The 17,986-nt window shown below is 35.8% G+C and overlaps 1 protein-coding gene across 1 annotated transcript in view; it reads left to right on the forward strand.

Annotated features, from left to right (window-relative positions):
• LOC121445200 (heat shock factor protein 3-like) overlaps window positions 1-13,979 on the forward strand; it is a 46,821-nt gene extending 32,842 nt beyond the window's left edge. The window contains exons 4-12 of the mRNA XM_041647210.1: window positions 421-545; window positions 5,234-5,309; window positions 5,745-5,806; window positions 7,518-7,602; window positions 7,803-7,933; window positions 9,144-9,359; window positions 10,473-10,566; window positions 12,914-12,974; window positions 13,678-13,979. Of these exons, the coding sequence (XP_041503144.1) occupies window positions 421-545; window positions 5,234-5,309; window positions 5,745-5,806; window positions 7,518-7,602; window positions 7,803-7,933; window positions 9,144-9,359; window positions 10,473-10,566; window positions 12,914-12,974; window positions 13,678-13,979 (1,152 nt within the window). The remainder of the gene's footprint in view (window positions 1-420; window positions 546-5,233; window positions 5,310-5,744; window positions 5,807-7,517; window positions 7,603-7,802; window positions 7,934-9,143; window positions 9,360-10,472; window positions 10,567-12,913; window positions 12,975-13,677) is intronic.
• Window positions 13,980-17,986: the final 4,007 nt, after the last annotated feature.

Here is a 17,986-nt window from a genome sequence, read left to right on the forward strand (position 1 = left end):
AGTCAAAAATTAAATATTTTCATTTCTTATTTAACTTTTATATGTGTGGGTATTTTGCCTCAATGTCTACTACTATGAGCATGTAGTTCTCGCAGAAACCAGAAGAGGGTGTCATATCCCCTGAGACTTAAGTTACAGAATAATCCAGAAGAGCAGCCAGTATTATGGACTGATAAGGCCCCTCTCTAGTTTCCTAACCTCCAGGAGCATCCAAGTTCGTGAAAGCATAATAACGTATGCAGTAACTATAACATGAAGCATGTATAGTGTAGCACTATAATCAAGGTACATTTGCAGAAGCGGATGTAATTTTTTCCATTAGTCATGTTTTTTTCTCTCTCTCTGTCTTTAGTGCTCATAATGGATAGCTAATAGTTTGCCAAATTTTTAACCAGCCTGACTGTACTGTTCCCACTTTAGGGGCCAACAATAAAAATTGACGATGCCAACCTCTACTGTGATGAATTTCAGAAAGTTCTGACTGAAATGCAAGAGCTTAGAAACATGCAGAGCGACATGGATGCCAGATATTCACAAATGAAACAGTGGGTGTTAATCTGTTTTCTAGGGCCTGGTTCCAGGGTTTTAAGTTTGATTACTTCCAAGTTGGGAAACTCCACTCTTATTTTATATGGAACTTTTTAGTGTGATGTCTTTTAAGTTAAAACACAACACTAAATCAAAGTATTTAATTCTGGAATTGCTATTGATGAGCTGGTAGCTCAACTATAACTGTGATTGCCTAGAATACCTCTGTACAAGTCAGAAGGAAAATTCCCAGGGTAGAAGACAACAGAAATGTGAGTACTACGGTATATAGAAATTTCCATTTTAACTGAGAAAGAAAATGATACAAGGTTGCTAAATGTATAAATTGTGTATTAAAGTACTCTGATGTGCATGCCCTGTACATTTACTGATTCTTCCTTCAGTCTTTCCCCCTTAGTTTGGCCTACCAAATAAATTCTTTATAATCTTCTTCAGTGTTTTATAAGGAATCAGAGTCCATAAGACACCATGAAATATCTCTAACAGCATGAAATATCTCTAACAGTAAGACTTTTACCCAGGCAGTGATATTATAAGGCAAATTTTAACTAGCTAGATATTTACACAATAATACATTTGAGGAAATACTGTAATTCATTATCGTACAGGAGATATATGTGGACATGTTTTAGCAAATATTCATTAATATTCAGTTTTTACTGAAGATATTTATTTTTCTTTTCCATATTGGGATTTCTAGTGAATCAAGTTTTTGTACTTTAAGGCCTAATTTTCTTTTTTATTTATTCTTTTATTTTAAATTTTTTTAATTCATTTTACTTACCAACAACAGTTCCCCCTCCCTCTCCTCCACTGTTTCTCCCCCATATCCACCCAAACCACCCCATCCACTCCTCAGAAAGAGTAAGGCTTCCCATGGAGAGGAAGTTGAGGAAGAACCAAGCCCCTTCCCCTGTATCAAGTATGAACAAGGCATCCCACCATAGGTAATGGTTTCCAAAGAATCAGTTCATGCATCAGAGATAGAGCCTAGTCCGATTTACAGGAGCCCCTCAAACAGATCAAGCTACACAATTGTCACTCACTTGTGGAGGGCCTAGTTCAGTCCCATGCAGGCTCCCTAGCTACAGGTAGAGAGTTTGTGAGTTCCTGTGAGCTCCAGTGTACTGTAATCTCTGTGGACTTGTCCCGCTTGATCTTGACCACCCTTGATCATATAATCCCTCCTCCCTCTTTTTCGACTGGACTCCCAGAACTCAACCTGGTGTTTGGCTGTGGATCTCTGCATTTGGTTCCATCAGTTACTGGATGAAGGCTCTATGATGACAATTAGGGGAGTCACCAATCTGATTATAGGGGAAGGCCAGTTCTGGCACCCTCTCCACTATTCCTAGGAGTCTTAGCTACAGTCATCCTTGTGGATTCCCGGGAATTACTCTAACATGAGGCTTCTCCCTAACCCCATAATGGCACCTTCTAACAAGATATCTCTTTCATTGCTCCTACTCTGTCACTCCTCAAGTTCGACCATCCTGATCTCTCATGTTCTCTTCCCCAGTTCCCTTCTCTCTACCTCCCACCCCAGTTTACTTAGGAGATCTCATCTACCTTCCCAGGGAAATCCATGTGTCCTTCTTAGGGTCTTCCTTGTTACTAAGTTTCTCTGGTGCTATGGATTGTATCCTGGTTATCTTTTGCTTTACATCAAATATCCACTTATGAGTAAGTAAATACTTGGGTTTTGTTTCTGAGTCTGTGTTACCTTGCTCAGGATGATTTTTTTTTCCAGTTCCACCCATTTGCCTACCAATTTCATGATGTCATTGCTTTTTACAGCTGAATAATACTCCATTGTGTAAATGTATTGTATTTTCTTTATCCATTCTTTGGATAATTTCCGGGTTCTGGCTATTATGAATAATGCAGCTATGAACATAGTTGAACAGGTGTCCCTGTGTATGATTGAGTGTCCTTTGGGTATATGCCCAAGACTGGTAATTCTGGATCGTGAGGTAGATTGATTCCCAGTTTTCTGAGAAATCACCATACTGATTTCCAAAGTAGCTGACAAGTTTGAACTCCCACGAGAGTGGAGGAGTGTTCCCCTAACTCCACACCCTCTCCAACATATGCTGTCCTCAGTGTTTTTTTTAATCTTAGCTATTCTGATAGGTGTAATATGATATCTCAGAGTCATTTTTATTTGTATTTCCCTGATGGCTAAGGATGTTGAGCAATTCCTTAAATATCTTTCTTCTATTGAGAATTCTCTGTTTAGATTTGCACCCCATTTTTAAATTGGATTATTTGGTATTTTGATGTCTAGTCTCTTTAGTTCCTTATATGTATTAGAGATCAACTCTCCGTCAGATGTTGGGTTGGTGAAGATCTTTTCCCATTCTGTTTTATTTACCATTTTTGTTTCATTTTATTTACCATTTTCTTTGCCTTACAGAAGCTTTTCAGTTATAAGAGGTCCTGTTTATTGGTTGTTTTTCTCAGTGTCTGTGGTGCTGATGTTATATTTAGGAAGTGGTCTCCTGTGACAATTCAGTCAAGACTACTTCCCACTTTCTCTTCTATCAGGTTCAGTGTAACTGGATTTATATTGAGTTATTTGATACACTTGGCTTTGGATTTTGAGCATGGCGATAGATATGAATCTCTTTGCAATCTTCTACATGTAGACATTCAGTTATGCCAGCAACATTTGTTGAAGATGCTTTCTTTTTTTTCCATTGTCCAGTTTTGGCTTCCTTGTCAAAAATCAGGCATCCATAGGTATGTGGATTTATGTCTGGGTCTTCATTTAGATTCCATTGATCCACATGCCTGTTTTTAAGCTGCTTTTATTGCTATAGCTCTATAGTAGTGCTGGAAGTCAGGGATGGTGATGCCTCTGGCAGTTCCTTTATTGTGCTTAATTTTTTGGATATCCTGGACTCTGTTTTTTCATATGAAGTTGAGTATTGTACTTTCGAGGTCTGTGAAGAATTTTGTTGGGATTTTGATGGGGATTGCATTACATCTGTATATTGCTTTTGACAAGATTGCCATTTTTATTATGCTAATCCTACCTATATTTCGTTTTTTCAGTATTCAAATTAAAATAGAATTTTTTGAACATTTTACCGTAACATGCAAATGAACCTTAAATTTCATGATTTTTTTTGACTTAACAAATTAAGCTTTTCATATACAGAAACAGAAAAAGGAAAGTAGGAATGGAGTCGATAGAAGCATTTTTCATCAACATTGAAAAGAAACCAAGATTTTCATTGAAATTGAACATGGGCCAGTCCGTGTTAATTTTAGATGTCAGTCTGTTGTTGAATGCTAACCATTGCATATGTATATATCATATGGGTGATAATGTTCCAGTTAGTTCTGCCTGGTTTATATGCAAACAAGTCAAAACACTACTCCTAAATAGTGAAAAAGTAGCCTTATGAAGTTCTTTCTAAGCAAATATTTGTGATATTTTCCCATGTGAAGTTCTATATTTCATATCATATTTAGAAGTAATTTCTTGAAGAATTTAGGTGCCCACAATAAAAACTGAAGATGTAAGAATCTATACGCTGAATAAAAGAAAAAATAACTAATTCTAAAAAGCCATCACTGGACCCATTTATCTGCTCCTCTTACTAGTGTTGCCATTTTTTATTCTTAAAATTGTAATTTAATTATATGTCTCCTTTCCCTTTACTTTCTCCAAACACTCCCATATATCCATCCTCACTCTTTTTTATTAATTGTTATTACATGCATATGTTATATGCATATACATATATTCCGATATATACCCTATTTAGTCTGTATAATGCTGACATTATTTGAGCAGTCATGTTGGTGAGACTTTATGGGAGTAGCCTCTGATGTTACTAGAAGACAAAAATCTCACAGCAGGGTCCCAGATAGACTAGGCTTTTCCCAGTCAAAATGTCAAAGATCAACAGATAATTAGACATGTTCAAATATTGTGCATTTCAAGCAGTTCCTCTCTAATAATTGAAAAGTACCAGAGGGAGCATAACTGCAAGCACTTTCAACTTATTGAAATTTTGCTATATTGCTGTTTATTCTTAAAACACAAAACTCAATGAAAAATTGCATATAAAAACTAATTCAGCATTATAAATGCAATCTGTAGCATGTGTCTCTTGTATTATTTAAATGTCTTAAATGTGATAGTTTGGTGTAAAACTCCTAACCTGAAGATTTATTTGTACTCATATACTTCTGTAGAATCTTTTTCTCTTCAAGCAGTTGAAGTTAATTAATAAGCAATTTATTTCTTCCTTTGCTTAAGTCTAGAAAAGCATTAAGGTAGTACTGTGAGAAAGCTAAGTATGACATCTGCCATTCCATTCATCACTGAAGTCCAAAATATCAAGTTAATCTGAGTCTTAAAAATATAAATGTATGGGGTTGGAGATGCAACTTAGTAGTAGAAGTATTTCCTAGAATGTGCGATGCTCCAAGTTATTACCATCACTGCTAAAAACTCATTGCTCTAAATCTGCGCGACATACTGAACTAGTAAAGGTGGTGACTTTAAACTAAAAGGCAGTAATATTCCACTAGGACAATACAGATATGATTTTGTGAAGAGCATAAGGGATACTCTTAGTTCAGATAATTCATTATATTTTTGAATATTTTCAAGTTTTTAAGGAACACTAATATCTTTCTTCATTTAAGTCATCTATTTATGTTCCAGGGACTATTCAAACTTACATCTGGAAATTACAAACCTAAAAAAGAAGTACTGTGAGCAACAGCAGCTGTTAACACAGGTATAAGTTGGGTTTTTTTTTTTTTTGGAGTCTTTTTTAAATCTTTATTTATTTATTTTGTATACTGTATTCTGTCTGCATGTATGCCTGAAGGCCAAAAGGCAACACCAGATCACATTACGGATGGTTGTGAGCCACCGTGTGGTTGCTGGGAATTGAACTCAGGACCTCTGGAAGAGCAGTCAGTGCTCTTAACCACTGAGCCACCTCTCCAGCCCATGGAGTCTTTGTTTTTATTTTCTGGGAATTACTGTTATTTTGTGGCACTGCGTACATAAATACAAACTATTTACAATATAAAGTCCTGTGAAAACCAAATGAGTATGCCAAGTTTTGGCGGTACATTAGAGGATCTCTCACAGCCTTCCTGTGTTGTTGCTGATTTCCCGAAATGTTGAGAACGGTGTCAGGATTAAAATAGTCTGTTATTTTCAGGTACTCCATTTTATCTTGGATTTGATGAATGGAAATCATACAGTCCTAAGAAAGAGGAAAAGGTCAGTTCGCTAACTCCAAGTGTTCTCCAAAGGCTCCTTTATTCTCTTGCTTAGTTCTAAACAAGCCATAGTGTATGGATAGAGTATTGCCGCCAGAGGGAAAAAATACCTGCTAAGAAAAACAAACCGTATCATTCATTATTCAGCAGTAAACCCACTGTCTTAGTTAGGGTTTTATTACTGTGAGGCGACACCCTGACCACGAACAACACTTGTAAAGGAAAACCATTTAATTGGGGCTAGCTTATAATTTCAAATACTTAGTCCATTATCATTATGGTGGGACATGGCAATTTGCAAGCAGACTTGGTGCCAGAAAAGGAGCTGCGAGTTTTACATCTTGATTCGCGGGCAGCAGAAGGAAAAACTGTTTGCCACACTGTATGTACCTTGAGCAGATAAGACCTCAAAGCCTGCCTCCACAGTGACACATGTCCTCCAACAAGGCCACACCTCCTAGTAGTGCCACTTCCTATGGGCTGAGCGTTCAAACCGTATGTGTCCATGGGAGCCATTCATATTCAAAACACCAACAGCCACTACGAAATTAGAATACCTGTTGACTACAAAACACTGAGTCGTTTCTCCTTAAAAGCCAATTGTTTTAGGAAACAAATGAATACTTACAGCACTGTGTAAAGTAATAGTTATGGTATTGCGAATATGAGTAGAAAGGAAAACAAGCAAGACATCACTGGGACTAGTGTTAGCATTAGGTTGCTAGTCAGGACAAAGAAGAGTGGAAAGTGTACAGAAAGGGAAATAATAGAAGAAAAAGAACGAAAAAGGAAGGGTATGGGAGTTTTGGTTAGAGACGAAGTAAACAAATAAAAATATGCACTCGAGTAAAGGGTAACAGTCTCATTTCCCAGGAGGTTGAGCCCTTCAGACCATGCAAACCAAGCTAGGCTATGGTCTTTAGGAGAGGCAAAAGAAGTAGGCAAGTGTACAAAGCAATGAGTGCGTGGAAGGAACACAAGACATGAGTTGGAGGACCAAGCTGGCATGTTGTATTGCCCTGAATATCAATTAAATAAGGAAAAGTGAGGGCTGAGTGAAGCTCTGCCACAAGGACGGAGGTCTCAGCTTGCACTCTCGCCTCACTGAATGGCTGAGAGTGGTGCCGAAGTCTCTACTTGAAGGTTTCTAATTGAATCTATAGTACTATTGCTATTATGGTGCACTGTGATTGTTTTGTGGTTACATAATTCTTCATGTTTAGTTTGCATTCTATTTGAGAATGAATATTTTCTTTTTCCTGATTATATTCGTTAATTTCAGTATATAATCATATATTCATAATTTATCCGAAATATTTTAATCTTTACTAAAATAGATCCATTAATAAATATATCCTGACATTGTTACAGTTAATATTTACTTTGAACATAGTAAAATGTCCCAGGCTCTATCTGTCTTTTGTCTTCCCCAGCTCTAGAATCAGGTATAATTCAAGGAGCTTTTACTCTTTGCTTTAATTTTACATTGCATGATGTACTAAAAGATTTAAACCTTTTTGAAAGATGGCTAACGTACAGGGATATAATTCCAAATGACCTCTCTCTTAAATGTGCAGTGCCCTTTACCTTTGGTCTAAAACCTCTAGCACTAATTTCTAACAGGAATCACTATGTCAAAGGGGGACTAAAGTTGGCTGACCATTGCAACATTAATATAGCTTAAGACAGTAAGCTTGTGGGTCTCATTGCAGGTTACTATCATCCATATCTGGAGTTTCAGATTCTGAATGGGATCATCAGTACTTTCATATTCCAGATGACAAGAAGAAAGAAGCTGTAAGATGCTGAAGTAAAATGGTGGCGGTGGATGGGTTGAAACAAACATTTATTAGTACATTTTCTAATTCTAGTTCCTGTTATTTTTTATATAATTGTTAAATAGTTTGAATGGGAATTCCATCAATTATGATCCAAGAAATACTAGATGTATAAAAGGAGCATATCCAACTCTCATTTTCTCTAATCTTTCTATTTAGATGGAGATATTAAAAGATGGTTATGAATTTATTGATGACAAATATAAAAGTCTTCTTGACAGAGTCTTACCAATGTTGAAAGAATCCAAAAACTTAACTTCATCTGTAGACCAGCCAAATGAAGATGATGGGTAAGCAAATTAGTAGGCAATATATTGGCAATGAAACATTATACTGGTGATAAATTTGCAATACTTCATTCATTTGTATATATTTACTATATAGTAGTAGTTGAATCCATTTAAATGCTTATTCCTCTTTGAAAACAACAAAAATACTATTACTGCAAAACAGCACAGTCACAACAGGATATAGATACATAGACATATATTTATAAAATATAAGTTAAAAGGGTTAAGATACATTGGTAAAGTAATCCTTGGCACATGGAATTTCCTAGGTTGAGTGACTCAGCACTACAAAAAAAATAATTCAGAACATATTACAAGTGTAATAAATGTAGCTAGCACATTTTTTAAAAGGGGGGCAACAAAGTTAAGATTTTCAGGAACTAGGGAGATGGTTCAGTGGGTAAAGTGCTTGCTGTGCAAGTCTTAGCACCCACATAAAAGCTGAACATAGTGACAAAATTCGATAACCCTAGTATTGAAGGACAGAAATGGCTAGGTCTTGCAGACCCGCTGACCAGCCATTACAGTCTAAATAGTGAGGTCCATGTTGAATGGAGAGACTCTGTCCCCAAAAATCAAGGCAGAGACAGATAAAGGCACCCTCTACTGACATCTACCCACCACATTCATATGCACAGGAAAGCAGGAATGCACACACATGCATACACCAATACCCACTGAATTGTTTTTAGAGTCTGTATACATGCTAAAAATTTAAATAGAAATGCTTCATATCAATAATATTGCACAAGTAATTTTTTGGTTTTTCAAGACAGGATTTCCTATAGCTTTAGAGGCTGTCCTGGAACTCGCTCTGTAGACTAGGCTGGCCTTACACTCACAGAGAACTGCCTGTCTCTGCCTCCTGAGTGCTGGAATTAAAGGCATGGGCCACCACCATCCATCACAAGTAATCTTTTGTGTTTGGTTTATTTCTCTTAGCACGTTTCCAAGGTTCATTTCTGCTTCATTTAGGATTACTAGTTTAGTTATTTTTTATTGCCAAATAACCACTTGAACTGTCAGTATGTTTGAGCATTGTCTCATATGTTTTATAAATGAAATTAAAGGAGAGCATATTTGCACTATATAAATTCTTTGATCTGAGTGTTGAAAATCTGCTTATGCAATATAAATAGATAGATTATAGCTCATGTGATTTAAACTCTTGAATCATGTTGAGTTAATATTTTTCTGCACTATCTTTCAGAAAAGACCCTAACGTGCCAGTTCCTGTTATACTTGTGAATGAGGATTCACTGACCCTTCAATTCGATTTGACCATACCGTTTTCACAAGAAAAAATAATTGACGAGTCCTTTGAACAAGAACCTGAGGATATTAATTTGGAATCAGTGCTTTCTTCTCAGGATTCAGTTTTGATGGAGGATACATCAGACACTCAGTGTAACAATATAATTAACAGGTATTCAGTGTCTTCCATCTTTAATCTAGATGTACATTTACATGGTTTTGAAAAAGTGTTTAATAGTATGCTGAGAGAAGCAAGATGTGATTAAAGAAACATTTCCCTGAGGTACCTCAATTCCTGACATTATCATTGCTTCTCATATATTACAAATACACTCTGATAGTGCATTTAGTGTTTCTCTTCTGGAATGAAAACGAACACCCAGCATTGTTATTGTAAAATACTCAATTCTGTACCCAATATTAGCTCTTAAATTTCAATGAAACTTCCTCCTTGAAACAGAACTATAAGAAAAAAAGGAGAAATGGCTTCATTTCCTGAAACTTGAAGGTTGTGCATGCTCCAGCAAAAATACTACGAAATTGGAGCCCCAAAGGCACCATTGTCAGCACATCTCTGTCCTGAGAATGTCTGCCTGTTTCACCTTCCTCAGCAGTGCTTCTGATTGTCTATTTGCATGTGTTATCATCTTATGTTTCTATTATGCTGCCTCATTACTGCTTCTCATTTATTGACCAATCTCAGAGGCACAGAGGTCACATTTAGTCCTTGGTATACCTGTTATATAAATATCCTCTTGACATACACACCCCAAAAGAGCTTCCTCAGTTTGATCCCAAACTTCAGTGGAGACTCTTAGACATGTGCATAAAGTAACAACTCTAGACAAGAAAATTATCTTTTAGGGTGCTGAGTCTCACCAGAACCATAACTAACTGTGACAATAACAGTGTTGATTGGGATGATTATTATAAGTTGTTTTAACATTAATGGACTTGGCCATCAGAGCTGAGTCCAAGATCTACTAGATTAAGAAAGATATAGGGAAAATCAAAGACTTCCTATGATATTGGCCTACAAGAATTTAATAGCCTCTTAAAGTCAAGTTGAGTAGCAATATTGATAATAATTATTTATGGAAATGCAAATATTTCTCAGAAAAGCTATTAACTGAAAAATGCAATATTGGTTTATGGTTTCTTAGTTGAGAACCCAGCATAATCTTTTCAATTTATTGTCTGCTGGATTTCTCTAAGATTGTTTCTTTGAACTAAGAATATCATGGTTTGCCTCCACCTTTGCTCCCTCTCGCTGTGTTTCTCGAAGTGATGAAGCGCATATGCATCATGTGGAAGAGGACATGCTAGATTCATTATTATCTGAGAAGACAGTGGACTTTGACTTTGATAATTTCAGTGAGGTAAGCTTATCAACTCAGATTTGTGACTTTCTTGCATTTATATTGATTGTTCAAAAAGCAGAATGGCATGTGAAAATTAGAACTGAGAAGATCAGGCCTGGGACTCAGGACTGCTTGTGCTTTTACCTTGGCTTTTCTAATTTAATATATCTCATATTTTCCTGGTTTTTCTCAAATCATTATATCTCCTTTCCTTATAGCAACATCACTATTTGTCTTTACATGATCTTTTCCTTTCTCTCATAACTTAAAATATTAAGCATTGAAGTATCCCATGGTATGAAATTATGATGTTTTATTTATAGTGGTTTTATGTATTCAAAATTTCCCTTCTTTTCTCAGTATTTCTCATTGCTGTACAAAATCTCCATTTTCCATGATAGCCAGATATTTATTTATAATAAATAAATATTATTTTAGATGTTTATTTATAATAAATAAACTTTATGTTTAGATGTTTATAACACATAAACATTATGTTTACATGTTTATTTATAATATGTCATTACATTAAGAGGATTTCGTTTCTTTCAGCCATCCTGTGATGCGTTTCCTGTTCTGATGACAAACAAACCTGAAAATTTACTTGATGTGGATAACATGGCAGACACCAATGTAAGACCCATGTCTGTCTCTATTCCTTTTTATATCTCTCTATCTCTTTTTATTGCTGTACCCCATTTACCCCTAGTATCCCTCTTCTAGATTGTTCTGTTGTCTTCACCATACTGATTCCTTAAAGCCACTTTTTTCCATCCTAGTGGGCCCCTTTCTAGTTTCTTGACTTTTACCAATATTTACTTCTATTATGATACATATATTTAACAGAGTAAAGATCTACATAAGAGAAAGATCATGTCCATTTGGTTTTCTGGGATTAGGTTATTTTGCTTAACAGAATCTTTCAAGTTACATATATTGTCCCAATTATTTTTTATGACAAAGTTGAGTTATTGAGAGACATGTCAGCAATGTTGAGGGGCAGGATTGAGTTAGTAAGACTGACTTAGCACTAGTATTACTTCATCATCCATCTTTTTACCAATTTTTAAAATATTTCTATTGAATGCCACCCCCGTTCTCTTATGCCATAACTTTATAATTATAGGTAAAATGTTTCACAGAGGGAAATTCTGCATTTTAGTCTCTGACATGATTAAATATCTGAATACTAAATTACTACTGTTACTATTATAATTATCACCCAGATTTTATCATAAAAATCCTGAATTTTGAGTGGAATTAATTGGGTGGTGAAATGAGTATAGTTACTACTAGAAATTAAAAGAGAAATACAAAGAAATAGGAAAGCCAGTTGTTGAAAATTATCTTAAGTCAGGTGTGGTGGTGCACACCTCTAATCTGAGCGCTTATAAGGTAGAGGCCAGTCTTTGAGTTCAAGGCCAGACTGGTCTACAGAGTGATTTCCTGGACAGGCAGGATTACATAGAGAAACCATATCTCAAAACAAACAAGCAAAAATCTTCCTTGCTAAGTGAGATTGGGTGCATGGAAGGAGTTACAGGGGTGGAAGCTTGGAGGGACTGGAGGGAGGTAAGTGGTATAATTATATATTAATTAAAATGTGTAAAATAATAAAATAAATTTTTGAACATCTTCCTCGCTTGCCTTCAAATAGTAAGAAAACACAATTCTTCCTAGGCAACTGTCTTTAAAAGAATATTTACAGGTCCTTGTCATAGCTTAGTAAGATCTTATTGCTGTTGCTGTTTTAAGACAAAACTAAAACCCTATTCTCTCAGAATGATTTTTCCAATTACGGAAACTGTATAGTTGCAACCGTTATTCTTTTACCATTAATGAGTAATGGGGCTAGATCTTGCTGTAATTCATTCTTGTTATATTGTTCAGACAGGAATGACTTGAAAGAAGTATTGTTTCCCTTTGTCAGGTGTAGTAGGCATATTTGGTGCGTCTCATTACTACTAGTCAAACATGCATGTTGGAAAACAGTGTGTACTGTGTTTGCTTCTCACTTGTCCAATAAATATTAGTAGATACTAGTTCAAGTTAAATGTAAAATAGACTTACATGGAATAGTTGGCTCTAGAATTGGTTTTTTTTTCCTCTGTCTAAAAAGCAATTAGAAAAGAAAGCTATACTTTTAGAAAACAAGATAAATAGAAATGTGCTTTTCTTACCTTTGTTAATCTCTCAAGAAAAAAGCTTCTTTGGGCGCAGAGAATTGAAACTATAATCTCACATTTGCAAAGCATGTTATACAGTCACAGCCTCGAGGGAAAGGTTTTACCTCAGTTATTTAACTTTATCACTAAAAAAAAATGGTGTGTTGATAAGGACTCTAGTGTTTTCTCTTTGTATACAGAGTCTAAGTCTCATGGATAACGAAGGAAAAGGAAGTCTGCTTGAAGCCAATATGGAAAAAGGTACAAAAGAATATTTGTAGAACCATCAGTAAATGTATGTCCTAGACCCAGGCTGACAACTGACCATCCATATGACATTCTGCAAGCCATGTAATATTCTGAAGTCCTAGTCTGTGCTTGTGTAAACTGCTTTTCTTTGTTCATAAGTTATTTTAAATAAGATTATGTGAAAAAATCTCTGATATTGACTTTATAAACTTCAGGGAGAGTATATTAATATGTAACTGACTTTAAGACAAAACCCATGGGCAAACATTAAAAAGACACAGTATAATTTTGTGTGCCTCACGTGAAATTGAAAGTTTCTACAAGGTCTTTTCTAGAAAAGAATTCCTTTGCTGTTTACTAAGCCTGGTCATTCACAATTAGTTTTCTATTTTATGGGTAGTGTAGTTCACCAAATTTCTGTCCTTAATTCCAAACACATACTTAAATGTAACTAGACCTCTTTTCCCATACAGAATTACTTTAAAAAAAAATCTGATAGTCTACAGGTATAGTAGGAAAGACTGATAGTAACTTTTAAGAAAATAGTATCTTTGTCTTGACTAATATAACCAGTTCTGAGTGTAGCCGAGCAGAGTAGAGGGATAAGACTGAAAGTCTTCCACGAAGCACAGAATAGTGTAAAACGTGTGCATTATGCTTTGTTTTAAATCTTCTCCTCCTGTGTCACATGTAACAAGGCACTGTCTTTCCACAGACAAACATGTGGAACAAGGTGTGGAAAACTCCCAGCTTTTACTATTAGATGGGACATCAATATGTAATTTTGGAGAAGATCTTCAAGATTCTGGTGACCTCCTTTTGGATAACCTGAAGAACCCACCTAATGTCTTAACAGCTTTATGTGATCATGACTATATATCCTTCAATATTTCCACTACACAAGAAGATACTGCAAACACCATTGAAAATGTTGTTCCCCAGTTGTCTATGGAAGCCGGTGGGGAATCCAATGTATTCCCATTTTTCTTTCTCAATCCTGTTACTAATATTTTTTGAAGAGCATATTAAGCTTAATCTTCTATTATAATTTATTTTGAATTTCAATGGATCTTGCTTCCTGCTGGGAAATAAATATTCCACAGATGTTGGCTGGTATATCTATCTTCATCGTGGATCTTCTGTAACTTAAAAATATGTTAAAATTGCAACCTCCCAGTATGAAGACAAGCTTTGACAACTAGGATGAAATTCAAACCACAAAAAGATAAGGAATATATCCAAATTTTAAAATAACAAAATGTTAGTTTTTACTTTTAAGCCAATAATATTCTAATATCTTACTTGTAATAGTGTTATTGCATTTTTCCAATTAGCAAATTTATGTAGCTAACCTTTGCTTGGAATAAACAGTCATTCCAATATTTACTGGAACAAATCTCATGTATAAAAGCAAATGTTTGAGCTAATGAGAATGGTATGGCTAATGTAAGTCCTTGATTTTATAGGTTAAGCTATTCTATAGCTATCCACTTTATTACAGTCTTACACAACTTTTGACTCCTAAAGAATGTTGAAATTTCAGCAGAATTGTATTTTTCTGTCTAATGACCATCTGCATAGAGAATCAAAGTCAACACATTGATTCTCACCTAAAACTTTGGAGAAGAACTCCAAAAATCAGACTTTAGCAAAGTTTTTACTTAAAGCATAAGGGAACCCGAAAGCAAATGACTTATTAGAAATTAAAAAACTCAGTCAATAATTTTTCAACTATTTCTGTCTCTCATTTCCAAATGCATCTTCAGTTTTATCAGTATTCTTTGACTCCTAAGTAATTACTTAATAGAATATAGTGTTTCAAAAATAGTGTGGTTTTACATAAGCCTGGAGCAGTTTTCATACAAATTTTTTCAACATTAACATTAACATCCATATATGCCTAAGCAATGAGCGCCATAGCACTTAGACTATAGGGTTATGTTTCATTGAAGAAGCACTGAGGAGCGTATTTAAGGTTTTCTGTTAGTAACGTGAATACTAAAACATCATGTTTTTAAAGGCTTCGGTCTATGGCACTTTCCTAATGCTCTGTTCCATCTGTTAAAACTCACAACAATGGAGTCAGCTTTAAAAGGAAGAGGAAATAGCTCATTGCTTTCAGTGTCTAATTTTAAAACGTGTGTGTGTGCGTGTTTTAAATAAAATGGTTTGTTTAGTTTTGAAAAGTGTCAAGGACAGTCCAGATCTCATGTAGCCCTGGCTGAACTGTTGCTGTCTTGTATAAGTCAATAAAGAGCTGAGCATACTTTTCGTGGTATCATATTCTTTGCTGTAAACCAGGACCTGTGACAAAAGGATTGAAACTTCTAGGATGCATGTATGTGTAGTTAGGAAAACGTGTCACACACATGCATAAATTTATGCCTGTGCTATTTCTTTTCACTTCAAAGAAACCTATAACTCATAGGAAGGAAAACTATGCTTGGCACTGTGATTTTGACTTAATAATTCATATCTTCTGGGAGCGACATTATCACCACCCCCCACCATGCACAGTATATCCGTTCTAACTCCATTTTTTATGGGATTTTGGAATTAACGTACAAATGAATGAACTTCCATAAGGCTTTTTCATGCATCCCTTTGTATTGGTTTAGCCACTCACTACTCCTCTCCCTCGCAATCCTTGGGACCCCATCTCTGTTTAATTCTTTAACCTCTAATATTTTCTCTCTCCCTGCAGTTTACATATTGGATACTCTGCAATTCCTGCAGTTGATTTGTTTTGGCTGTATGTGATATAGTAGGCTTCAAATGACTTTTCATACCGTCTCCGTTTGGAATAAGTCCCCCCCCACTCTTACTAATTCCCCTCCTACTCCAGTGCTCCTGCTGGGTTAAGCCTTTCGACCTAGAGAAATCCATTTCTACTTTTTCTTACCTATAATCTACTGTCTCTACTCCCTTAACACACCTCCCACAATTGCCCCTTTCTAGTTTCCTGGTGTCCACTTATTCACTAAGTTAAGTGCACAAAACAAAAGTTTGAAGCTAGGATCCACATAGGAAAGAGAATATAGGGTGCTTTTCTCTGGTCCTGCTTTAGCTCTCTGCATATTTTCCAGTTTCGTCCATTAACCTGCAGATTTCACTTTCTTTTATCTTTTATTTTAATCTTTCTTTTATCACTGAGTAATACAATATTGTGTCTATGTGTCACATTTTTCTAATTCATAAGTCAATTGATGGATATCTCGGCCAATTCCAGCTTTGAGTTGCTGTGTGAATAAAGCTGCAGTGAAGATGGATGTGTGTGTGTGTGTGTGTGTGTGTGTCTGTGTCTGTGTGTCTGTGTGTGTGTGTGTGTGTGTGTCTGTGTGTGTGTGTGTGTGTGTGTGTGTGTGTGTGTGTGTGTCTGTGTGTCTGTAGTGGGACATAAAATATTGGCTACATGCCCAGGAATCATTTCACTTGGTCATATGGTGGTACTATTTCTAGTGTTTTGAGAAACCTGCATACTGAATTTCAAAGTGGCTTTACTAGTTGGCACTCTTACTAACAATGTGTAAGCTTTTGACTTACCACATGGCATACTAATATTTGTTGTCATTTGTATTCCTAACGATGGCAATTCTGACCAGGGTAAAATGAAATCTCAAAGTAGTTTTTCTTTCTTTACATTTATTTGTTTAATCAATTAATTTTGAGCATTTTAGACCCAAGTTCGTATTTGCCTCATTTCTAACAATCCTCTCTCCAATCCAAATCCTCCCATGCCCATTCCACCCCTCTCAAATATATAACCTCATCTTCTTTGGTCACTATTATATCATATATATTGTTATTTCACACACATTTTTATATGTACATATATATGTTATCCTAATACACACCACACACACACACACACACACACACACATATATATATATATATATATATATATATATATATATATATCCTACTGGATTTATTTATTTCTGATATTTAAGGATGACCACTTTGTAATTTGGTACTGCCTAACCTGCAAAGGATTCATAAAAAATTAATTCTTCCTCTCTTAGCAATTATTTACCTATAGTTCATCATGTATGGGTGTGGCCTTGTGAAATTTCCCCCATGCCCATGGAGTGTCAACTGGTGTTGTCATTTTGTAGATCTTAGTTAGGCATACATATTGTTAAGATTTCTTGGGTTCAGCTTCCCTTTCACAGAAACAAAACAAAACACTATTTGATAGTGTACATCTTTGTCCTCTGGCTCTGATAATCTTCCCACTCCCTTCCCTGAAACTTAGATGTGAGGACTATGTTGTTGGTGCGTCACCTGGGGATGAATACCCCACAGTTAGTTGTTCTCTGCCCTGTCCATTTATGGATTTTAGTAATGGTCTCTGTCTGCCACTAAAAGGAGCTCATCTTTTTTCTAAAAACTGAGGGCTAAGAATTCCATTTATCTCTGAGTACAAGAATGGGTATTTAGAAGCAGTTAGGAATTATACTGGTTTAGGAAGCTGGCAACAGTAGTCTTACCTCTAGGGACCATGAACACACCGGCCATGGTTAGTTGGCTAGACTTGCAATAGCACACGTGAATTCCCTCCAAAATTTGATTTCAGTTACTTTCATGGCTTTAACCATTCTGACTATTATGTAGCTAAGGACATTTATTGCCTTTTAAACTGTTCAGTAGCCATTGGGTGTGGTCTCTTTTGCTTTAAAATGCAGCAGTAGCCCTGCTCTCTCTCTTGCTTCGGGCTCCGCTTCCATCTACTAGACTCTGTTCCTGGTCCCATAGAGGGCTGTTGTCCATGACAGTGAACCTTAAGTTTTCCCCTTAATAAATAACCCATTTATTAATCATAATTCCAAACTAGTGTGAGATTATTTTGTGACTTATGTCTACAGTATGTATTCACTTACATGTGGATGTTAGTTTTTAAGTCAATGATAATCAAGCCGTAATCTGAAGAACCACAGAGGTTATGTATTTATTTCGTAAAGGACCAGGAATTACAGATAGATCTCCCTATGGAAGGGAAATATAGATAGCTATGGATGATG

Source organism: Microtus oregoni, unplaced genomic scaffold (genome assembly GCF_018167655.1).
Source record: "Microtus oregoni isolate MIOR12 unplaced genomic scaffold, Mior012 000165F_ref0000029, whole genome shotgun sequence".
Classification (NCBI taxonomy): domain Eukaryota; kingdom Metazoa; phylum Chordata; class Mammalia; order Rodentia; family Cricetidae; genus Microtus; species Microtus oregoni.